This window comes from Colletotrichum tamarilloi (assembly GCF_030869305.1).
Source record: "Colletotrichum tamarilloi strain Tom-12 chromosome Unknown Scaffold_39.1, whole genome shotgun sequence".
Classification (NCBI taxonomy): domain Eukaryota; kingdom Fungi; phylum Ascomycota; class Sordariomycetes; order Glomerellales; family Glomerellaceae; genus Colletotrichum; species Colletotrichum tamarilloi.
Window position 1 is genome coordinate 100,699 of NW_026849422.1, and position 24,184 is coordinate 124,882.

Below are 24,184 nucleotides of genomic sequence, written 5' to 3' on the forward strand. Positions count from 1 at the left end.
GAGTGTAAGTTGTGGCCCCCCCAAGTTTGAGGACCAGAACGGGCTCCAAGTTTCACGTAAGATAGATTGAGCGTGGTCTTGGCGGAATTCGCTGCGCCCTACGGATACTCCTTAGCTTGTGTTGTTACATACGCTACTGGATTGTTCTTTTGCATGCTAGACTTAGTTGCGCATCCGGTATCGCTGGGCAGCTGAAGCATAACGTGAACGATCGGATCACTAGTTGGCGCCGCGCGTTGGCCGTAAAACGTCCTAAGAGCATTGCCGCTACGGAGTCATCCGGCTCCGAGAGATTTCCCGTTACCAACACGGGGTACGGTCGAGTTCGGATAACGGGCACGGACGGGACAGGAGGTGAGAATACTGGGTTGATGACTTTGGTGCTCCCAACAAGACGGAGTAGTCCGCTTCACGGGTTCGAGATTTCTGGGACACTGAGTCGTGCGTATCTCGTCGCTCTGCCTTACTCTACTGACCTCCCGCACCGGATAGAGATTGGACTCTCTACTTTTCTCGGATTCCATCCACATGTATTTTAATCTCGTCTCGACTCAGGGCACTTGGTTGCGGATCGTCGGATACACCGTAGAGGTCACTCCACTGGATGAACTACCGCAAGATCAAACGACTCCTTAGATATTTTCCGTCAGTTGTCTCCACGCTTGAATGGTCTAAGCCTCTGAGATTGGTAGGGCTAGAGCCAGACCGCGACCGCTGGGTGACGTTGTGGAACGGCGACTGATGAATGAGGCGACTTGTGCGAGTCCGTGAGCTTGATCAGAGTATGAAATTAGACATAGAGTTTGACTTCAAACTGAGGTAATCTAAGTAGATCATTGTAGGTGAACTAGTGTATCCGTACCCGAGAGACACAGGCATGTTGTCGTTCCACCTGTGAAGTTGAAGAAGGAATGTGATCTGTATAAAGGGCATTCAAGTCCCTCGTCTGGACAGTTGAATAGAGCTCGAAGTCATCATTGTCTTTGTCTCTCACTCCACAGCCTCTACATTCGTTTCTCACAGCATAACCATCCACTCTCTTTCAAGATGCACTTCACCAAGTTTGTTCTGGCAGTTGTCCTGCCCTACATGTAAGCACCTCCGCCTCCACCTCTCCCGGCCCATGAGCGTCCAGAGCATCTTACTGACCGCAACGCAAACAACAGGGCCGCCGCCAACACCCACGTCGGCTGCAAATGCAACACGGGCGACGACACCTGCCTCCAGGCCGCCTGCAACGGATACTCCGGCGCTGGCATCTTCTTCAACAAGCCCAAGGGCCACGAGGATACCGTCTTTTCGCAAGTCAAGGACGGCGTACGTTAATCCCCCTTTGCCTCTCATACACAGGCATCTTGCACATTTTGCAATCGTTAGTTATCGGTGACTAACCCGCGTGGACATGCAGAAATGCTACGCCGTGTACAACAACGGCAACGAGTTCCTGACGTTTGAGGGACTCGGCGGCAAGGAGTGGAGGGCCAAGTGCGAGGAGCACTGCAAGGGTGGCTCTACCTGCTGAGCCAAGACGGGATAGAAAGATTTGTGGTCCGCTCCCTTTCGCGTTGAATTTGTTGTAGCAGCTTATATACCAAAGTGATGATTTTACCAACGATTATCTCTCCATTCCTGCGAGATTTTGACGACATTGTAGATGTAAGGTTTCCTGTCTTTAAGCTTACTTACCTTGCTAAAGGTTGGTGGATGGCACGGGCTGAGATGGGAAGTTAAAATGAGGATGCAGATATTAAGGATAAAACTTAATTATGAAAACGAGAACGATAATTGAGTCGTGTTTTACAGTACAATTGATAGGCCCAGGGCCGCAACGTTTTTGGAAGAAGAAAGTAAAAAGGACGAAAGAGAATAACGAAAAGCCGATGTAATGCTGTCGCACTATTCACCACGCTTTGCAGCCACAGCGAGTCCCGCATGCTATCGTGATGCTTATCCATGCGGTTTGCGATATTCTAAACGGGCTCGATGGACGACGACGGACATGGCGCGGCGGTCTTGGTCTGCTCTGGCGCGAGGATCGTCACAGCACCCCTGTTCACCAAACAGGTCCACACGGAAGGGTGGCCGAGTTGGTTATGGCGCCAGGTTAAGGTCAGCTTAACATCTGTTTCCTGGTGGGGCAACCCGCGCGAGTTCGAGTCTCGTCCCTTTCATTTTGGGGTTTTGTGACGAGGTATTCGTGTTGTGTTGACCTTTTGCCGTCCACTGTCTTTGTTACCGGGCGTCTGGGAAGCGTTGGGGGGGGGGGGGGATGCAGGCAAGGCAGGGGGGATTAGATCTTTCGAGTGCTCGCATACGAGTCCCGAAGAATTTTGAACCAACAAGTGGTTCAAGTGGAGAAGATGATAGTGTGGCTGCGTGTGAAAGTGAAGACCAAAGACGTAAGACGGTTTGCTAGTAGACCGCTAGACCTGCCGTCTCGAGTTTGACAGCTCGTCCGGCGGTGAAGATTGAGTCTCGGGCGCCTCCTGCAGCTAACACTTGGGACACCCGCCTCATTGTCTCTCACCGAGTCTGGGGATATGGCATGCTAAGATTACTACGATCACTCATGGACTTGAAGATTCTTTGAAGATGCTTGATTTCTGGCTCGAGACGTGAAGCATGTTTCATGATTCGGTGAGAACCGCAGCCTCAAGGACTCAAGACTCAAGACCCAAGAGAAGACCGAGAGGTCGAGAGATGTTAGGTAAGCAAACGGCCGGGCTCCCCTGCAGCCCAGCCACTCACAAAATGAGCCCCTGTCATGAGGTGGCGTTGCCTCGTCGGCGGGATAGGTGACAGCGGATGCGGAGACGTGCTGCCGCCGGGGTGGAGTCCCCTGTCTGTGGTGTTCTTGCGCAGTATCCCCAAGTCACAAGTGTCACTCTCTCATTGTCAAGGCACAGGTGCGAACCCAAGCCAGAGAAGATCTGGTTCTTGAATGGGTGGGGTTGTGTGTTGGGCACATTCTAATTGTTAAGTATCCGTAAGGTATGCAACCTGGAAGTCGGGAGATGTACCTTATGCAGGACAGCTGTACTGCAGGATACGTACTCTCCTGTCATCTGAAAACCGCCTGAGGTGCCGTACCTAAGGTGCTGCTGGTAGGTACCTTACGTAGTAGGTGAGGTGTACAAAAGCAACATGGGACGAACTGCAACCACGCGATAGACTTTTCGTGTTTTCCCCTACTTCGTAATATTCTCTCTCTCTCGCTCTCTCTTCTTTCCCCTCCTCTTCTCTCTCTATGCAAAACAGGGACATCGTTTCTTGTTCCTGACAAACGTCAAAAAGGTCAGTCTTCCTTGTTCAAAAAGTGTCTCCTGTTCCTATTCTGGCACTGGTTCCTGCATCCGGGGCGCTACGGGGCCTAGCGCCCGTCAGGGACCCCCGGGGCTTCAGGGATTTTCGGTGGGGCTCTCGGTGGCTGGGAGGGCAACGCCGTTCCCTCCCAACCTCCGACCTGCAACACCATCGCAACCAACGACGAGCTGCAATCACCAGTCACAACTCTCCATGATGCATGATTTTCTTGCTTTCCCAACCACGCGATTTCAACAAACAGCAAAAACCTCACCACCACCCACACCACGCACCACACACACTCCCAACCACGATGCTCAGCCTTCCCTCTCTCTTCTCTCCTTCTCTTGTGTATCCCCCCCCCCCTCCCTGACCATTATTGCAGTTCGGATATGCGTATGCAGCCAGACTATTGAAGACATCTCCGCCTTCACTCTTGCTGATAATTGGCCTGGTAACAAGTGGAGGCTTCATCACGCCGCATCAGCTGCAGAGAGGTTCTCACGACAACAACGACGACCCTTGAAATAGGATCAAAGGCATAGCCGCCATGTATCCTGATAACGCTCACCCCGACGACGCCTATGTGCAACATCAACGTATGTCTACACCCTATATCGCAACTTGACCTCCTTTACCACTCCTTCACCCACCCACCCATCCACACACACACACACACCTTCTTTCCTCTTCCTCTTCTTCATCATCGTCAGCTTCATCTACAACTCTTTCACGCCCTCATCCTTCCCACCCCCTCCAACTCACGACAACCCTGCCCACCCGCCTCTTTTACTTCATATTCATACTGACAACCTCATCGTAGGCGGCCAATATCCTCCTCAATATTGGTCTGCCGAGACACCATCACAACACTCATCCACACCAAACACCCTTCGCCCTCATCACGCAAGGAGACAGCATCATGCACACGGCATAGGACGAGAAGAAGAAGACTCCAGCCCCCAGGAAGCCCTTTCTCCGCCGCCGTCTTTCGTGCCCCACGCTCCCTCACCACCCTCTCAGCAGCAAATTCACTCAAACCCTTACCACCCGGAGCAGAACAACTTCCCTGCCCCCGTCGTCATCGGTAGCATGTTCTCCTCCCAGAGCCAGGACCCTTACACCTCCCAGCCGGCCGTTCACTTCAACGAGGCCCAGCTCGCCGTCGACGAGGTCACCAACCGCGCCCGCGCCAAGGGCTTCCGCGACGAGCTCACCATCGCTGCCAACGGCTCCGTCACCCCGGGCGTCGACGACACCCCCTACCTCCGCTATGCCTTGGAGGCTCTGACGAGGGAACACGGCCATAGCGGCGGCTTCTCCCCCCCTTCCAGCGTTCCCTCTCCGAACGAGAACACCGGCTACTACCGCGCTGCCGGATACCTCCCGGACGACCTCCAGAGCCCCCTCATCAGCGGCGACCCGGACTCCGGCTTCTCCCCCATGGTCCCCGTCCCTACCCACACCCGGGACTCGGTCCGCCGCCAGTCCCGGCCGCATTCCAACGCCGGCGCCGAGAGGCCTTCCATGTCCCTCGGCACTCGCATCATCTCCATGTCGCCGCCACACTCGGCAGACTCGAGATATCAGCACACCCAAGCCCAAACCCCGGCCGGCATGAACCCCACCGAGACCACGCCAAAATGGCTCCCTATCAGTGAGAGGGAGACCGTCTTCCCGGGCATGACAAAGATCGACACCATTGACGAGGACCGCGCGATATACCCGCGCCTCAACTTCGTCCCCGCGATCCTGCGTCTCCCCTCCCTCATCGCCCTCATGACGCTCTGCCTCGCCATGATCGCCTGCCTCATGGTCGCCGCCATCTACTCACCAATCCAACCCGGTCTCCTAACCTACGGCGAAACAATCTACAGCGGCAAATACTTCCTCTTCCGCATCCTGCCCCAGCTCTTCGCCTCCCTCATCTTCGTCTACGCCCAGTGCGTCGCAGCAGCAACCCTCCGCATCCTCCCCTTCGCCGCCCTCTCCGACGACGAGCCCATCCGCCGCCGCAACGCCCTCTTCCAAAACCTCTACACCAAAACTTTCCTCTTCCCCCAGCTCGCCGGCCCCGCCCACGTCAAAATCGCCCTCGCCATCCTCTGGCTCTCCGCCTTTGCCATCCCCCTCGCCAGCGCCTCCTTCACCGTCATTCTCGTCGACGTCTGGTACTGGACCGCCGTCCAGGGCGTCGTCTGGACCCTCGTGGCCCTCTACATCCTCGTCCTCGCCGCCGTCGTCATCATCCTCCTCTTCTGGCACAACCGCGTGACGGGTCTCATGTGGGACCCGCGCTCCATCGCAGACCTCTCCGTCATGATCGCCCGAAGCAACACCCGCGACGCCTACCGCGGCGCAGAGGTCGCCCCGACGAGCAAGAAGCTCCGCTCCATGCTCCGCAACCGCATCGTCGACCGCCTGGGCTACTGGATGACGGACGACCACCAGGAGACCCCCTGGTACGGCCTTGGGACGGAACACTCCCAGGGCCACACCCCGTCCGACCTCCACTACGATGTCAAGAACGAATCCTCCTCCTCCTCCTCCGCCATCGCCGCCGACGACCACCACGACCGCCGCTCCGTCACATCCACCCTCCTAGCAGGCCGCTCAGCCCACCGCTCCGGCCTCGTGGAAACCTACAAACTCCCCTGGTGCCTCCGCACCCCACAAGTCCTATTCTACGTCGTCGCCTCCACGATCCTCCTCACGGCCCTCTTCGTCGTCTCCTTCCTCCATCGCACATCTCTCGTCGCCGGCTTCCGCCCAGGCGTCCCCGCCGCGCCCCTCTCCGCGCCCTCCTCCTTCTCCGCCGCCAACTTCTTGTATAGCTTCGTCCCCAGCTTCCTCGGCCTCGTCCTCCTCCTCGCCTTCCAGACCCTCGAGCAGCAATTCCGTATCCTCCAGCCCTGGGCCGACCTCAGCACCGCCACGGACGGCGCGCCGGCCTCCCGCTCCGTGCTCGCGGATTACGCCGCTTGTCTGCCCTTGCAATCCACCCTCCACGCCCTCCGCAACGGACACTACCGCGTCGCAGCCCTCTCCGCCCTCTCCCTCCTCCTCGCCTTCCTCCCCGCCCTCGCAGGAGGCCTCTTCATGGCCCTCACCGCCACCCGCTCCCCCTCGGAAGCCGGAGGCGGCGGCGGCGTCCGCATGTTCCCCAACATCCCCGTCTTCGCCGTCGTCCTCGCCCTGCTAATCCTCTACCTCGCCGCCCTCGTCTCCCTCCTCTTCGGCCGCAACAGCTACCGCCTCCCGCACGCCGTCACCTGCCCCGCAGAAATTTTCTCCTTCCTCGCCAACGAGGACTGCGCCGCGGACCCGGCGTTCCAGGCCGCGCCCCGCTCGGCGGAGAAGCTGCGCGTGTACCTCGGTGCCGGACCGGGTAGCTCGGCGAGGGGCGCGTCTGCCGCGGCGGCGGGGATGAGTCAGAGCGTTTGGGTGTTGGGGTACGTGGAGGCCGGGCGCGATGTGAGGAGGCTTGGGGTGAGGCGGCTGAAGAGGTTTACGGGGGATGGCGCCGGGGAGAAGGGGCCTTTTGTGAGGCCTTCTTCTAGGAGGTCTATGATGGGGATGGTTTGATGACCGAAACCTCTTGGACCCCTCAGACCACCTCAGGTCCGACGATTATTTTGTCTTTTTCGGGCATCTTGTCTTCCTTTCGAGCCATCGGGGGTTAAAAAGTCTGGTCCTCTTGATTTCCTACCTCGATTTCTAATGTTTGCTATTTCTTTCCACTCATGTATCGGCGTTTACTGGCATTTTCACGGGTCACATTTCTGGGATTTCTTCATTGCATTGGCATGGCGTTTTACAGGTTGGGCATATCCACGAAGTTTCCAAGATGAAGATGAATGAGAAAGAAAGTCAGAGAGAGAGAGAGCGATGGAGCAGAGAAGGGAAGGCGTCTTACGATATGAGTGTACGGGAACGATTTACATGGTATCCACGATAGAATGTCTTTTTACGCATCAAATGCATCAATGTCAATTCACCTTATCCATCATCATCACCTCCAACATCCATCATCTTTGCCCAATGATGGGTTCGTGTCTTTCGATCCGTTTGGTATAGAAATTCCCAGCAATCGCGTTAGAATATGGCAATCATGAAGAACAAGGTATAGCAGTGGGAAGCGTCCCTGCGAATCTTGCGAATTCCAGACGTGCACCGCGTATCCAGCTCTGGAAAACCCCTAAAAGTCCTCAAGATTCTGGACTCCTACCGAGACTGGAACAAACCTTTCCAAATACACTCGCCTAGTAAACCTTCCCCCCCAAGACAACTTCCTTCGTCTAACCTCCTCGCGGGTTCCCCGTACCTCGTTGCATCTCTCGCCCTCCTCGCCTGCGGATCCAACACCCGCCAACCCGAAGCGAGCTCTCCCCGTCCCCTTCTTACCTCCGCCCCACCTTCTCGGCTCTCTCCGGCCTACACGAACCACTGGTGAACCACCCAACTACCTCAAACGCCCGTAAGCTTTTCGTCCACCTCCTCCCTCTACATATCAACGTCGCGCATTGCTCCAGCAACTCAAAAGTCTAGATCCTTTCACGTGGGCTGCTCGCAGCGAAAAGCCGCAGTAAAAAGGTGTAAGTACTCTCGCGATGGGAATGGACTGGAACTCCTCCGGTCGTGTGTTACCCCGGTAGCCTACCTAGAAAGTTCCTACTCCAGAAACCATATCCATCCCTACGCAGGTTTTCGCGCAAGACTAGAGGGAGGGGACGCAGAAGAGGCAAGGCAAGTGAGTAGCTCCCATCGTCATATTACGTCATCGAATGTTTGTAGTGTGGCGAGTGAGGTTTCCTCGGCGAAAAGACTCAAGAATTTTTGGTTTTTGTTTGAACAGACAATTCGAACTTTGAGGAAGCATTCAGCTTTCCCGTTCATAGTTAGTCTACCTTGTGGCAATTATCCTATCTTGTTGTTATTGTTGATGTTTTACTCTTCTTAGGTTGGTCAAGTCACCAGACAAGACCTGTGGACTGACGACGCTCATACTCCCCCCAGAGGAGGGACGGAGTCATCTCCGAGCTCAAAGGCCGTTACATCAGATTGCGTTCCCTTGCGAGGAGAACTAGTCTACCCCGCTCTCACCATAATTTTGTCGTTCGTCGTTGATCCGTCTGACTCGTTGATCCAAATTCCTCCCTTCACCTAACCCATCCCTTTGGAAACCTTCTTTCCCCGGGGTCCACACGAATTCTCATCCCTTGTCAGGAAATCCCCGCGCGAACCACTTCCAGGTGGTCTGCGCAACCTCGTGTTTGTCCTCCTCTTGCCGACTAGATCCTCCTCTTACTCCATGTGTTCCAAGACCGTATTCTTCTTCATGAGATAGTGATAAACATGGCAGTATAATGAGCACATTCAAGCGTTAACGTGGAGCAAACATAACGAAAATGAAACGAAGTAAAACAACAAAACAAAAGAAAGATGAGCGAGTAAAATGCAAACGCTGCGCTGAAATGCAAATACGCCGGCTGGTTCCGACGCCCCTCGTCGTAAATAGGCCATATGCTCGTGATGCGCAAATGACCAACATGGTCTTTATGCGTTTGGAGACCTTGCATGCGTGCGTCCAAACATGCGTCCAAAGACGGCACCGGATCTCTTGTGTCGTTCAAAGATCATCTGGTTCTCGCGAATCCTCTCGGCCTCAGTCTCGGCGCGGATCTTGCGGAGCTGTGCATCCGCGTAGGCTGCCCCTTTGGCGCTCCTGCGAGTCTCGCTGGCGGTTCGCTTGTGCAGCGTCTTGACGAAGCGAGAGATGGTGTGCTCGGGCTCTTCTTCATCAGAGTCTGAGTCCGAGTCAAAGTCGAAGAAAGACTTGGGCGTGTCCAGACCCGACGATGTTCCTATCGTCGGCGTCTGCGGTGGCAAGGGGGCAGAACGGGGATGCGTAAGGTCGGCAGTACATGGGTAATAATTCCCATGCGAGGTATGAGGTCTCGTGTAATCAGAAGGTAGGGGAGAGTAGAGAGGCGATGAGAGAGGAGAAAACAGAGACGCCGTGGCGGGAGAATACAGTGGAGCGGCGGTAGCCGTAGCCGTAGACATGGGCATAGAATGAAGATGGATGGGTGGTGGACGATGTCCCTTGCGAAGATTGCCCATACTCGGTCGAGTTGAGAGGGCAGAGAAGTGAGGTGGGGGTGGTGGAGGGTAGCTCGGGGCTTGAGGCTGAGTACGAGGGAAGAGGCTGTAAGAGGACCGGACGGCACGAATGGTCCGGCGAAGTTCTGGAGGGCTCCGAGGCTCAGGGTCCTCGGGGCCCTGAACAGAATGGGGGACCGGTGACGCTGGCATACTTGCGGGTGGTTGGGGCTGGGTCACAGGGTCCTCGGTGGTGGAAGGGGTTGGAGATGGTGAGTGCTGAACCTGGATGTTATACTCGACAGGTCGGGGTGGTAGGGGGTAAGCGTCGTAGTTGATGCAACCCGTCTTCTTCGCCCTGCGGATATGTGGTGACGGGATCAAGGCAGGATACTGGGTCTTGGCCTTTTCTGGAGTCTGCTGGGTCTTTCCCTCATCAATCGGCCAGAAGGTGTCCCAAAGCTGAGATGCGGAGGCGTGGTACTGGTAGTCGTCGTCGAGCGATACTTCGGAATCGGTCCGATCATCAATGAGACTTGGTGCTGAACTGTTGGAGCCTTGCGAGCCCATAGAAGTACGATCTCTTTTGGTTGGTGTTTCCGGGCAAGCAAGGCCGTGATGGTGATAATCTTGAGTGAGGTCTTCGGATGAGTACGTTTGACCGGCTCTTCTATACGGATTGCGAGTCGGAGTGCCGTCGGGTCGAGGGTATGAGAAGTTGGCGTATCCGTAATACTTGGAAACGAGCTTAAGATGAGCAAGTTTTGTTTGCCGCTCCATGCTTGACGGCCGAGACGATGGTCGAGAAGCTACCGTGATGTCGAGCTCCTGTGCGTAACCGATCATGTCCTCATGAGCGCCAGACATCGCTGCGGTCAGCGTCTGCAACACCGGCTTGATCTATGCTGGACGTGAGACTCTGGGGATAATAACGCCACGATGGGTATACTGGCCGAAGGGCTCATGGATGAGGGCGAGGCAACGATATATGCATGGGCCGTCTGGAGCCAAGCGGAGGTCTCCCTGCCCCAGACAAGTTGTATGAATGCCTCCTCTGTCACGGCTGGCCCGGCGGCACGAATCATATGCCTTCCACTCAACGGCGGACAACAACAGGAGCACAAATATGCAGCACCTTGTCTTGGTCTCTCCATACTCGAGGTCTCGTCTTGAGTTCTGGTCCACCCGGGTGGCTGATTATGACAACCAGACCATCCCCTGCAATTCTCAGACATTCCTCGCCTAGGGGCCATCCCTCGTGTGATATGCATACTTGGTGACAGTTGCGCCCGGGGCCAATCAGAGTTCCGGTAAGACACCGAATGTGGCCCGGTGTGTTGTGGACGGGTCGGTGGGTATCGGATGCTGCATGGCCTCGACGGCTCTCGCAGGAATGGTAGATTGCCTGCTGGCGACTTCCGTCTCGAAAGGAATGCATAATGGACAGAAAGGGTTTGACTTTGGGTCTCTGCATTACTCGGTTTTGCTCAGGAAAGCAGCGAACGCGCTCTGGGAACATCGCGTTGGTGTGTCGTTTACAACAAGCGAGGAGTCTGCCGGCTTGGCCTCCTTGGATCGAGAGATCTTCAAAATTGCTCTTTCCGGCCACCTGCTCGAGTATACCGAAAGGGAAAACAAGATTTTCTGCAGCGTCAATAAATCTGCGCAGGGGACGAAGAAGCAAGGAAAAGGGCACCGTCATGCGGGGAAGCCGACCAGAAGAGCCTCAACAACGTCCCTGCATTCACAGGCTTCTTCCTCAGCGTCCGTCTTCTGGCTAGAAAACAGGGTCGACGGGGAAGACTACCTTAGTCCTGCACTTCTGCAGCTGGCAATCGCTTGACTACCTTAGTAGCCGAGAGGGTCCTAGTGAAAAAGCAAGGCGGGAAAAGATTTGGTGTGGGAACCAGACCTCTGGAATGTGTCGACCTCCTCGTTGTCTCGCTTCCACGGTGACAACCAACTTCTCTCTGAACCGATGGCGCCACAATGAGCCTAGAGGTCCTTCTCTGCCTGCGTTTGCTGCAGCAAACTTGTGAGGGCCGGCCTAGAATACCCACCTTCTGTTTCGATTCAACAGACACTGCCAGAAAAGGGCAAGCAATCCAGCTAAAAGATCTCACGAGAACTTGACGTAATCCAGGCTTGAGGGCCTAGGTCTCGTAGTATGGTCTCGCAGGGAAGATTTTCCGACGAGAAACGAGACACAGAACACAATTTGCTATAATGGTTCCTTCTGTTGGCTGACAAGCTGGTGAGCTTGGTAGTCTTCGTCCGGGGAGAATCAGACAACCAGAGCAACAAGTGAATCTCGATGTTGCTCATCCTCAGCCTCATATGCGATCTCGATCTGCCTCTTGGTGGAGATAACTTTTGCTACGACAGCGCAGCCCATTTTTCAGCCATCTCTTTCGTGGAGCGACTCAGCTGCGGGGGGGGGGGGGGGCTTACAAGACGTTGATAGCCACAGCCGTGGATGACGGAAACCGCGTTCCCCTGATTCTATTTGTTTGGTGACAATCTTAATATGCGGGCCATTTGTTTTGGTACTGCCGTTTGCGACGGGCAGTAGGCATGCGGCGTTCCAGAGCAACAACAGCCACAGTGTGACAAACCGGCTGATGTATGGCTCGATCGATCGGATGGCGGGCTGCGGTCTAACGACAATTCGAGCTGAGATGCCTGTCATCCAAATGATCAGAATGGTGGCAGACGGGAAAGAAAGCCTTGACCGCAGCGGGAGTTTCAGCGATTTGTATTGAAGACGTCATGCCGCCTGCCATACGCCTCATGCCGTCAAAGACGCATTTCAGCGTTGGCCTGAGAAAATAATTGATATCAGACTTCCAAACGACGTTCACCTGAAGACGATGAATGGTCTGGTCGGGAAGCAAACGGTCGGGCAAAATCAAGCGTCAACGAAGGCAGTATGTCTTTTGCGTGGTCTTGGTCCCCGAAAGTTAGGATGCGGGAGATCGTCCGCAGCCAAGGGCGACAAGTGATTCAGGGCAGCGAACAAGTGGTGACCCTGGAAAAGAGGTTTCCCATGCAAGATGGGGACTTCTTGATTTTCTCGACCTGGCAATCCGATAGGGGCCTGAGCAGCTGGACGATCGACAGGGGACGATCGCCCCTAGCATACCGATCTCATTCTGTCAGCTAACATCACAGGCCAGGGATGTTGCTATGCTCCGTGGTTCCGAAGGATTGTGTGCGGGTCGGAGATATGAGGATATGGTTAGAGACATGCTGCAAGGGAGGCCGAAGAGGAGTGAGCGACTTTTCTGCTTTCCTTGATGGCTTCGAATTGCGAACCACCAACGCCGGATCAAAGTGCAAATTTTCGAGTTCGCTTCGATATAGCGTGGTGCTTTCTCGCATCGGGGCATCGTCCGAAAAGTTCTCTCGACTTTGAAGCTCAAAATTTCTCCCTGCGATATCTCGTAATGGTACCTGAAGGGTCCATTGTCTCGCACGAGTTTACAGGGTCGCTGGCTGAGTCGACAAACCTGTTCGCGGATACTTGAGAAGGGATGTGAATCAGGGGAAGGAGAAGGGTCAGATCTCGATCTCGATCGTGTTGAGTTGCAGACTCGCGAGACATGCTGGTAGCAGCTCTCAGGGCTGTTGATTACCGGTATCGTGAGGTTCCAACGCAGTGGCTTGTGCAGACTCTGAGCCATCCCTGGGGCGGACTGTTGCGCGTCCCCTTGCCTTTGGGTTTGTTACGATTGATTGGCGGCTGTCTCCGGGCAAGGATGTCAACGGAATAAATCGACGCAAGTTTTTTTTTTTTTCCTCGGGTGCTGATTTTTACGTTTGAACGAGTCGAGGGTTCGGATAGATACTATCAGGCAGGCATCCTTGACTTTAGAGATTTCAAGAGTGTAAGTGAAGCAGGGAGGCTGCTTGAGGGGCCCGGCAGATTGGAAAAGAGACGCCGAGAAAGGATGGCCCTTGGTCGTCGATAAGGTATCCGTAGGTACGGATGAAATGGTTGGATTGAATGAATAGCAACGGGCAGAAATCAGATGGGCGACGTTGGATTTAAGCAGTTGATACTTGAAGTTTCGGGGGCGCGAATATTGATTCCCAAAGGCGTAGAAACCGTTGCAGACAGACGGGTACGAAGAGTCAAAGAAGAATTGAAAAATGGCGCCCAGGTCTAGGAAGTTGCAACCGTCGATGAATGGAAGGAAGTACCGCTGCACCGCACCTGCTTGGAGCGTTCGGTTCCAGGCCCACGAGGCAATTGCGAGCTTAATCATGGGGAAGGTCCAATGAGTAGTTTGATTGGGTCCTGCCACTCCTGCAAGATCAGGGAACAGGGGGAAGTCGTCGGGAGCGACCCGTTGTTTCCCAGTTTGATCCCCGAGCTCCCTTTCTAGCACGGGCCACCCTTGTTCTTTCCCTCTTCGCTGGCACATGGGCCCAGGCCTTTCCCTTCCAGGTTGAAGTTGACCTGGATGACTGCACCTTACCTAATCATGCCAAGATTTGGGTTAAGAGCAGGCACATCCCGCACTCAAGCAGCAAGCTTCCATGGAGTTTGGACGTTGAACTTCTACTGACATACTCCGTACCTACTGCGGTATCCGAATACTCTCCTGGGATGCCTTGGCTATCAAAGCTTAAGAAAAGTTCCAACGCTCGGTGGGTGTCAACGCTCGTCCAAGACCATCTCCTTCCTCCTTGATTCCATCTCAACGCATTGTCCAATGCACTGCGTGTGTCAGATGCTGGGCGACAGAACATCGAGAGAAGGATGAACGAACCTCGCGCCAATGCAGGTCTTACCGCGATCCCGATCGTCTAGACAATTCATCGACGGAGAGGGCCGCTGGTTTCTCCAGACCAGGCACATATGCAAAGCAAAGACCTTTTAGATCGTTTGCAATTGTGTACCTGCAATAGCTTGCTTCCCTCACTAATTTCCAGAGACATTGTTTCGAATCCAATATCCTACTCAGACGTTCGCTATACAATCTATCCCACATCACCTTACGGATACAGATGATCCCCGAGGCCTAGGCGGGGAACCTCCGGGCAGATACCATCCCGTTGGGACTGCTGAAGAAGGAGAGAGAGGCCATAGTGCAGGCGACTGGCAATCTGGGTGGGTTTCGTCACTGCGCAGTGACAACACACACTCACCCACACCTCATTTTCACTCTCAGTCCTAAAGCTCACGCTCACTCTTCGTCTCTCATACCATACAGCGCACTCACTCACTCATTCTTGAAAGTAGATCCTTCTCACCGCCGGCGCACAAGTGCCCTTGGATCATGAACATGTCATGGATCTCCTCGTCACTCATCGAAGCCGGTCTTATGGCCACTACCAAGGTCCAGGCCGAGGTCAGAATGCGCAAGATTGGTTGACACTAGGGCTGATTGGTGTTTCCTCTCCTCTCCGGCCGAACCTACGCCCACTTCCTTGCCCATGCTCACAGCTCACAGCTTATCCCCAGTGCGCTCCCACCACACGTCCCCAGCCCCCTGATTTTCTCCCACTGGCTCAATCTCAATCGTCGGCACCGCGGCCACCGCAGGCAGTTTCCCTGCCTCTCCGAGCTTCCCTGCCACGGCTGATCGGTCACTGGTCAATCCCACACGGGTGAGGCGAGCAGTTCCAATCTCTTGTCTCTCATCTCCCGTCGTGGCCGCAGCCGGCGCCGCCTTCGCCTGGTCGCACACTGTCACTTCTAGCCCATCCTCCCGTCCCTCCGTCCCAATTGGCACCCAATGCCCGATATGTCAGCTCATGGCCAGCAGAGTCTCCTTGGGGCCTTGGGTAGGCCAAGTTTCCCATAATCTCAATGAGCAGTCGGGATATCCCTGGACGAGGTCGCGCATGGTCGTCGATAACCAGGCGGCCTAGGCTGCACATCCCGCGATCCCATGCGCGTAATGGCAATGATGTTCAGCGGGGAGAGCCATGCACCGGTCAGACTTAGGAAGGCGCCGTTAAGGCATCCCGAGGGCCCAATCCTGAAAGCTGCAGCCATCTTCCACGCCAGCGCTGCAATAGACGACAGCTCAACGCTCCACACGGCGCGCGCATCTCAATGTACCTGGCCGGCTCTGGCGTTGGATGGCAGAGCCAAGGCGTCAGACCAGTTACCTCGCGACGGGGAACAACCTGCAAAGAGCTGCAAAAGCCTGCATATGGCTGCACGCCGTGAATTGGCGGATGCTGTACCTTGGCTGGGGGCGCCAGTAGAGGAAATTGGCCCATGTTGTCCACCTGCGGGAGATGTTGTTGGCACTCTGCATCCGTATCCATACACCAGGACTACCTTTTAATGTCAGGTAATGTAATACCTCAGGGCTCAGTTTGTACGTACGGATGCTGTCTGTCCAGTGCAGAGTCCAGAGTCCAGACTCCAGTGTGCCCCCAGCTCCATGTCGAGATGGTTCGAACCCTGCCTTGTCCGCCGGGTGAGAAGCGAAGCTCCGCCGTGGTTCGTAATTTGACGCGATGATGGGTTGGGTGTTGGGTACGATGCCGGTGCCCTGCCGAAACAATTAAAACCCGTCACCTGTCCCATCCCGTTTTGTGTCCCACGTCCCCGTCTCCGTCCTGCCTTCTGCCCTGCTCTTGCGCGACTTGCATCATCAGTCATCCTGACCTCGAACTCGAACTTGATCGCGCGCATTCGACTTTGGACCGACCACCCACCCACTCAAGCCGTCAATGACCTCGACACCCACATCCTGACAGAGGTCGCATGGAGGAGGTGTTGCTTGGTGAGCTGCCATAGGTCCGTGTTGGCCCAAGGTAGCAGCAGGAGCAACAGCGGCCACCAAACAATTCTCACTCCCGTCAGCCCAGTCACGTACGCGCCGCAGCACTGACATTGACTGAGCTGAAGCTGGATGTGGTGAATTGGATGGAATTGGACGAGCACTACTACCAGGGCAACCCGAGACAATTCGTGTTGCTATCAATCAGAAAGTCTGAACGGTCCGAGACTGAGACTGAGAAAAGAGCTTGTTTGGCTGGTGGACGTGTCGTGTACCTGGCCTGGTCGTCGCAACCCAACCCAACTGGCGCGACCAACTTCCAGCCTCCAGCAAGCAGGTCGCATCCAATTGGATCCAAGTGCATCGAGGAGGAGGACCGCCTCGCAGAGAGGAGGAAGCCGAAGAGCAGCAACCTGAAAGTGGGAGAACCTGAGGTTCAAGGTACCTCAACTTCAGCTCCTGGTCCCCCCTTCCAGCCCAAGGTGCTGCACCTTCTCACTCCCAGGTTCTTGTACCTTCCTTTGGAGTGTCCTACGTGATGCTCTCCACACTCACTTCGCCTTGGAGTTGACACTGAAAATCAAAGGAAGGCGCAACTGGGCAAGAAAGGCACAACCACCACCGCTCACTGCCCAATTGGCCGCTCCTTCCTTCACATGAGATTGGCTTTTCTCACGCCTCATCCACCTTCTCATCGACAAAACAAACATTCTGCACGACGGGAAAAAAGAGAAGCCAATTTCACAAGAATTTTTTCTTGCCATCTTTCTTTTTCCCCCCCACGCACAATCAGCAGGCCTCCCAACTGGCGCAACCTCTTCTCTCACACACACTCTCTCTCTCACCTCTCACCTCACACCTCACTCTTATCCTTACTCCAAACTACTGCGGCCTTTCTTCCTCTCACTTCGACCACCAAAAATCTCACATCTTCAGCATCGCCATCTTCGCCATTTTCAACATCTTCACTGCACGCAGTCAGTAGCAGTCCCGACAAATTCATTTCAAAGAGGTCGCTCAGCTCAATTCGACCACTGGCAGCAGTGAGGTGGCTCCAGTCTCACTCTTATCCGTTCGAATTACGCTTCTTCCAATCTATCCGTCCAATTCCGCCCACGCTGCCAAAGCGCATTGTCGCCTAGCCACCCTCTTTTTCTCAACCCAAGCTCCAACCTCCAGCCTCTCGAATTTCTTCACCTCAGACCTCCGGCTTAGCACCTTTCTCTTCTTTCTTGGACTCCATTTCTCTGGACCCTCACTTCTCCGCCTTCAATTCGTCTCTGCTGAGCAGTAGCAACTTGCTCATACAGACCGCCTTCGACAATATTTTTGGGTGTGGTATCAGGACCCCATCATCAAGATACCACCCTACCGAGTAAGTTGTACCCTGTTCCCTCCAACCTCACCCATTTTTTTCCCTGCCCGGTTTTCCATGTAACTCGACTTTCGCACAATCCACACCACCTCCGTGTTCTTACCTTTCGGTACTTGCTGACTCTTGCTGGATCAGCGTTCCCCCAGATCCTCCTCAACACCACCCACACTACCTCATTTCTCAGTTCCGAATCACCACCAAGGTGGTGATAATTCCGACTTGTCTACCCCAACAGGTCAGAGCAGTGACCTGGGCAACATTGTCAAGTTGACAGACCAAACTCCCCCCACGCCTTCTAACGACCGTCACGAAATTCACGAAATCACGACTCCTTCTGCGCAGCGCCAGCAGCAGCGGAGGCAAGCGCGAAACATTACCCCAGATCCAGTCGCTGAGAGACCAACCACTCCAGCTTCGTCCCAACTCTCCCACCGCACCCTTCGACGTACTTCGCGATCCGTTGCGACCCCAAGTCCTACACCGCAGTCTGCCCGCCAGGTCCACATTGAGGCCGCATCAGTAGGTTTCAGTCCCAAACCACAGGTTGCGACCGCGCCTGCGCCTGCGCCCACGCCAACACTTGCGCCTGCCCCGACTTTTAATTACGATTACCCTCGAACCGTCGCTCCCCTCGATCGACGAAATTCACGTGCGCGAAGAGTTCTCTCACAGGATCTGAGCGAGGACTTTGACGAAGAGTCCTCCGACGAAGCTCTGTTATTCCGAGACCCAACATCATCGTCTTCTCATACCCGACGCGAGTCTCACCGACCTCATCGCGTTTCCAGAAACACTCGCAGTGCCATCCTCTTCGCTCTTGAGGAGGCGCTTCGGCAACCTAACCTGTTCACGCCCGACGAGATAGAAGAAGGCGCATCAATGGCTGACCTGATCGGAGGCGGCACTGCCGCTTCCAACGGTAATGCCTCGGCTTCCACTCGCCAGCGCACCACTGGCGCCCCTAACCCTACCAGCTCGCCTTCTGGAATTCGTGGTCCTAGAATGATCATGCAGGAGCGCGCTGCTAGAGAGGCAGCCCGTCAGAGAGCCGAACAGGAACAGATGCAGTTGGAGAGACAGCGAGCCGAGCAGGAAGCTCGCCTATTGGAGGAGACGCAGAGACGGAATGCGGAGCGCCGAGCTGCCACCGCCGCTACTGGCGCTGCCGGAGGAGGAACAGCTGGTGGCGCCGCCAACGTGCCCCAGCAGGACCCCACCTCTCACCGGCGACCCGTAGCTACCGATACCCCACAAACCCGAACCAACCCGGGAGGAAGTTCCCGCCAGCCCACAACGACTCAGCCGCAGACTCGACACGGTCGAACGGCGTCGACGTCTCAGCCCGGCCAGCAACCCTACAGCACAGCCCCTCAGGCCAGCACCACTCAACAGCCTGCTAACACCTCTGTTCAAGGAGCCCAGGAGTCTGGCGCTACGGGATCGAGACCCAGAAACTCATTTCCCCACGCGTTTGAGCGTTGGGAAACCTTATCGGCTCATTGGGAGGGTCTCACCAGCTTCTGGATTCGACGACTTGAACAGAACAACCAGGACATTGAGCGTGATCCTGTCAACCAAGCGCTCTCTCGCCAGGTCACCGATCTTACTGCGGCCGGTGCCAACCTTTTCCACGCCGTCGTCGAGTTGCAGCGCCTCCGCGCTAGTTCTGAACGCAAGTTCCAGCGATGGTTCTTCGAGACCCGGGCTGAGCTGGAGCGTGCTCAGGAGGTCAACGCCATGTTAGAGTCGGCCCTTGACGAGGAGAGACGTGCTAGAGAGAATGCTGTTCAGGCAGCTATCCAGAAGGAGCGTCAGCACTCCGCCAACGATGAACGCGTCAGGGAGATGAAGAAGGAGCTCCAGATCTCCAAAGAAGAGGCCCGCCGCGCTTGGGAGGAGCTTGGTCGCCGCGAACATGAAGAACGCGAACGGACCCAGTCTCTGCAGAGCGGTCAGCCTACCATCCTCGGCGGCGTCCAGGTCGTCCCGATGACGCAGGGTGTTCCCAGTCGCCATGGCAGCTCCCGTGAGCAATACGGCGGCCAGCAGGCCGGCTACGCTGGCGATTATTCTCAAGCCCCTGGTGGTCAATCCATTCCCGCCACGTCCAGCAACCTCTATCCATCCGGCGATCCAGGTCAGGAAGGTGTTACCTACACGGGTGCTGGTTCCGAGGGTGGATACTCTGAAGGTGAGTACACTATCGATGCGCAAGGCCACTTCGTTCGCGATTCCCAGGGAAATAAGGTTCCCTTCATTGCTCCACCTTCCCCAGTTTCTGACGAAGGTATAGAAGAGTATGAAACCCCAGCGACGAACCCTCCCAGTGCCGGTTACCTGCAGACCCCCACCACGTCTGCTGGAGAACAGCAGCAGGGAACAGCCCAAGACTATTCCGGCTCGGGCTATGCTGCTCCAGGTTGGGAGACTGTCCCCAGGCATCATCACCCGACCCGCCTGAGCGATGTCATGGAAGAGGATGAGCGCAGCCGCGCCAGCAACAGTCAAGTGGGCCGACACTAGTATTCTCCGGCTCGAAAGCACTAAGCTTTAAAAACCCTCGATCCTCAAAGTGCTTACGCGACTCACATCGTCCCTGAAGAAAATAAGGGCGCCAGAGCCCGTTTTACCACTTGCGCTCTACTCGATGGCACGGTATCATCCCGTTCTCTCGCACTAAATTCACTCTTGCAAGACTATCGCCTCTTGCGAGCACACATTACACCCTTGCCAATGGTGGCACTGAACAAGCATACATAATTCTTCTGCACGAACATACGACCTCGAGGCGACTTTGACGATTCGCGCGTCATAGGAGCCTATCGGCCAGGCAGACTTCACGGGCGTTTCGCAATATGGCCTGATTCGTCCCTCATCGTTGGCACAGAACTAGAAGAACGCACCTGTGGCAGATACGGACTGTCCGTCTAGACATTGTTGGAGTTTCTCAAGCGCGACTTGACGACTAATTTTTCTGTTTGGCATCACACCTTTTTTCGGAGACCTTTGCGACAAAAAAAAAGAAACAATTTTGAGAGATGGTTTGACACGGCGACGGACGGTCGGGCATGAAAGGGTCAGCATGGCATGGCATGGCATACTTCTTTTTTCTCCGTTTTGGCGGCAATCAATCATGATTTTTTTTCTCCCCGACTCTCCGCCCAAAGACTTCTTGAGTGAATAAACCGTTGCATCCTCAGTCAGACCAGAACTCGCACCCAGCCACGCTCAGCGGCAAAGATTCCACACGAAAGGCTCCAGACTTGAGAGGAAAGAAGAAGTGAAATTCGACATGGAGGCATGAGCAAAGTGTGGTGCAGAGCACTCATGGCGTTTGGGGCAAGGGAACGGGGGAGGAGGAGCCCTGTATTTGTAGAAAAGACTTTTGTAGGAGATAATTCATTTGCATCGAGTACGTGCGGCCACGTACTATGCGCGTACTTAGCTAGGATACTTGTTCTGGAATGTGAAAGTATCGTGACGTGCCGGTAGTTGGCTGGATGCTCCGTGACCGGCTGCTGCTGAATGAGATGTAATTTTGGGTGCGTGAAGGTCGGTGGCGGGGTGATGGCGGGGCATGCCGGGCGAAAACTCAGGCCTTGCCTTGCCTGCTTTTGAATGATGCGCATTCCTGAGATCAGGCTGCGGGTTAGCTCACACGCTCATGACCGTGCGAGACACTCGTTTACGCGCTCAAACTCTGGTATCCCTTGGATACGAGTGCGGTAGTAGAGCCTTCTTTGGCACTCACGGCACCTGGAATATGGTGGACGTCTGAAGGCTTCGAAAATTGAAAAGAAAACCCAAGTATCCGGTTTTCTTCCAGCAAACATCCACACAGTCGTCTGAGAGGGGTAACTCGAGTGAGGGTATAGATCCTGTAGAGGAGTTGAAGTTTACCGTCGTCTCTCCATGTCTTGCTTCACCTTCCTTTCTCTTTTCTGGAAGTTGTTTACTTCTCTCAACTTCTTTCCTGCAGGTTTCCGGAAACCCTGAGACGATAGGCCTGGAAGGTTTTGTATCGTGTGCAATTGGCCAGGCACCTTGTTCACATACTTCTCTTTCTGCATCCCCAAGCCTATGTTTCTCTCGGCATATGAGTGAGGAAAACGCCCGCGATGCTGGAGACGGAGGGTGGGCGGAAGCGCGTGGTAGATGGTGGGCAATGAAACGGTTCCAATGTAGCTACCCGTCGCGCAGTCGACCAGGGATAAGCTGATGGCCACTGGTTTCGTTCTGGCCCCCAGGTTGCCACCGGTCATTCAGCTGAGCCAGGCTCTGCCTCGTGGTTCGCCTCGCGTGTGTGCGGGGATTACCTCATGTCACACAGGCCAATCATGGAAATGCGAAGTTGCGAGATTTGGGCGTATGGTATTTTTAAGAATGGTGCCGCCCCCGCGTCTTTGAAAGCTACTTCAATGGAGCTGATTTTGAGATTTTTTTGCTACGGTATCTGAGAGTCTTTCTATGATTTGCAGCGCATCATTGACTTTCAAATTCTCGACGTGTATTACCTCAATTGAGCATGTACTTGCATACTCCGTACAAGGCAGTGTGGACTCCTCCCGGCCCGGGCTATGATCCCACGGAGCGCTTGACGCAGCAACTTTCACATTTGGCCATCTATGAGCAGCAAGCACCGGCGCCGGCGCCGTATACTACACCGCCATCTCAGCAAGCTGCTGCGCATCCGACTTCGGGGGGACCGACGGCTGCCGCATTGCCAGCTCCGGATCCTGTCTCCAACAATCCGAACTATGATTTGTACCGTTACGGCCCGCCGGTCTGGGCTACGTCCAACATCGGGGCATGTCTACCGCCAGTGAACTATCATCCGCAGTCCTATACGGATGCCATTCCAACGTTGGAGCTGGGGTCAGACTGCACCACCGATGGCCTCCTACATAACTTGAATAGTACATACCCCGGCCCTTCACTCGTGGAGACGATTAGAGAACCGAAATACTCTGGCACAAGAGGGCTCGATTCCTCTATCGAGCCGGCGAAGCCCCTGCTGATGGCTTGTCCATATCTGAAGCACGATCCGTCGAGGTATAGTCAGAGACGGAGCTGTCGGGGAGCGGCGTTTCCTAGCACGCACCGGTTGAAGTGAGTTGTGGCCCGTCCCGTCTTTTGCGGTTGCACACCGCTCCCAGAAACTAGTATGGCTGACGCTGCTGTGTACGTAGGGAGCACCTACATAGAACTCATAGGCAAAAGCCCAACTGTCCACGCTGTCGCAGCCTCTTCAAAACCGAGGCTGAAGTCGGGACGCATCTCAAGGCGCAGACTCTGTGCAACGTCGTCCAGGGCGAAGACACTGTCGAGGGGTTTGATGCTGCTCAGGAGAAGCTTCTCAAGAGTAAGAAGCGTAGAAAGGGGATCGAGACGGAAGAGGATAAGTGGAGAGAGATCTTCAAGATTCTCTTTCCTAGTCACCGAGATATCCCGGATCCTTGTGAGTACTCTGAGAATGAGCACGACGTGAAAAGCCAGCTGACATTGAGCATAGTCTACAAGACCTCTCTCGATGACCAGACCGCCACGAGCCAGGCGTCAGTACGGGAGCAAGACGATGTCGAGAGCATTTTTACTAGAGATATACCATCGCCAGTGGAAGAGGAGATGTCCTCGGAACTGGAGGAGGCCGTCGGTGGCCGCTTGAGCAAGAAGAAACGAAGAAAGTTGTTGAATGTGTTCAAGGGTTTCGCCGTTAAGATGCTCCGTCATTCCACAGAGGGAGACGCCAAAGACAAGGCCATCACACTCGCCTCAAAGTCCAGCCAGGTCGAGAGGTCCTTTGCCAGCGCAAGGTCCGCTGGGGCTCCGGAGAAGCTGCAGCGTGGTAAGGCTAGTGGCAAACCGAACGACAAAGTGGGAGGGGAGCAAGACGAGATCAACGCGGTTCAGGAAGCAACGCAAACCAGAGTGCCGCCAATGGATCCGGTGATGGCCTTGAGTACCTGTCAGTCGGTAGAAGCCACAGAGACCCGCAGCATCCCGTTGGATTTTCAAGCCTTTGGTCTCGACATGGACTCGGATATTGCTTGCTGGTCGGCCTGGGATGCGGCGTTATCCAATGACAATGGCGACGCATGGCTGGATGACTTACTGGGTACTGGAAATGCTTTGCCAGGAGGCCTCGCCCAAGCTCAAGACAAGACATTTGGGGTTGAACCTATGAATACTTATGATGGAGTTAATACTGTTCCTACGCGGGCTCAACATGTCGTAGGTCAGGATTACGCATCTTAGAAAGCCTTAATAATCATCAAATAACCGATGGCAAGAAGTTCATGCTGCCCCTATGACTTGCTTCCTACATATGTCTGAGAATTCTTGATAGAAAGCTGTCTCAATTCCCGCAAAGCAATCATAACTCTCGAGAATGACAAAATGTCCAGGTGTGTGACTACCATAACCGGCAGCAGTGACATGACGTAGCCGTACATCTCAAGCACATGCATGACTGACGTTGCTTGCTGCATCTCGTCCAACTGGCGGACACCATCCCCTGGCCTTCGATACCGCGACAGCCAACTATTAGGCAGCAGTGATCGAGCATGCCTTGTGCGGCGAAAGAGTTTTGCGAAATTTCGCAAAACGGCGTTTTGGCATTCTGCGCCCCAAATAAGAGCCTGTACGGCCCGAAATCGAT

The 24,184-nt window shown here is 54.9% G+C and overlaps 6 protein-coding genes across 6 annotated transcripts; 4 read left to right on the forward strand and 2 right to left on the reverse strand.

Annotated features, from left to right (window-relative positions):
- Nucleotides 1-1,047: 1,047 nt before the first annotated feature.
- Nucleotides 1,048-1,522, forward strand: CTAM01_09616 (uncharacterized protein; the record flags this gene model as incomplete). Its single annotated transcript, XM_060525634.1, has 3 exons — nucleotides 1,048-1,091; nucleotides 1,167-1,317; nucleotides 1,409-1,522. 3 exons carry the CDS (start codon nucleotides 1,048-1,050, stop codon nucleotides 1,520-1,522), a joined length of 309 nt encoding a protein of 102 aa, XP_060379703.1.
- A 2,331-nt stretch (nucleotides 1,523-3,853) lies between these two features.
- On the forward strand, nucleotides 3,854-6,888 carry CTAM01_09617 (phosphoribosylaminoimidazole-succinocarboxamide synthase; the record flags this gene model as incomplete). Its single annotated transcript, XM_060525635.1, has 2 exons — nucleotides 3,854-3,902; nucleotides 4,127-6,888. 2 exons carry the CDS (start codon nucleotides 3,854-3,856, stop codon nucleotides 6,886-6,888), a joined length of 2,811 nt encoding a protein of 936 aa, XP_060379704.1.
- A 1,971-nt stretch (nucleotides 6,889-8,859) lies between these two features.
- Nucleotides 8,860-10,272, reverse strand: CTAM01_09618 (uncharacterized protein; the record flags this gene model as incomplete). Its single annotated transcript, XM_060525636.1, has 1 exon — nucleotides 8,860-10,272. The coding sequence occupies one exon, from the start codon at nucleotides 10,270-10,272 to the stop codon at nucleotides 8,860-8,862; it is 1,413 nt and encodes a 470-aa protein (XP_060379705.1).
- A 229-nt stretch (nucleotides 10,273-10,501) lies between these two features.
- Nucleotides 10,502-10,879, reverse strand: CTAM01_09619 (uncharacterized protein; the record flags this gene model as incomplete). The annotated part of the gene is made up of 1 exon (XM_060525637.1): nucleotides 10,502-10,879. One exon carries the CDS (start codon nucleotides 10,877-10,879, stop codon nucleotides 10,502-10,504), a length of 378 nt encoding a protein of 125 aa, XP_060379706.1.
- Nucleotides 10,880-14,696: 3,817 nt separating this feature from the next.
- CTAM01_09620 (uncharacterized protein) lies at nucleotides 14,697-20,049 on the forward strand (the record flags this gene model as incomplete). The annotated part of the gene is made up of 2 exons (XM_060525638.1): nucleotides 14,697-14,762; nucleotides 17,662-20,049. 2 exons carry the CDS (start codon nucleotides 14,697-14,699, stop codon nucleotides 20,047-20,049), a joined length of 2,454 nt encoding a protein of 817 aa, XP_060379707.1.
- A 2,002-nt stretch (nucleotides 20,050-22,051) lies between these two features.
- On the forward strand, nucleotides 22,052-23,781 carry CTAM01_09621 (uncharacterized protein; the record flags this gene model as incomplete). Its single annotated transcript, XM_060525639.1, has 3 exons — nucleotides 22,052-22,635; nucleotides 22,716-22,984; nucleotides 23,039-23,781. The coding sequence occupies 3 exons, from the start codon at nucleotides 22,052-22,054 to the stop codon at nucleotides 23,779-23,781; spliced, it is 1,596 nt and encodes a 531-aa protein (XP_060379708.1).
- Nucleotides 23,782-24,184: the final 403 nt, after the last annotated feature.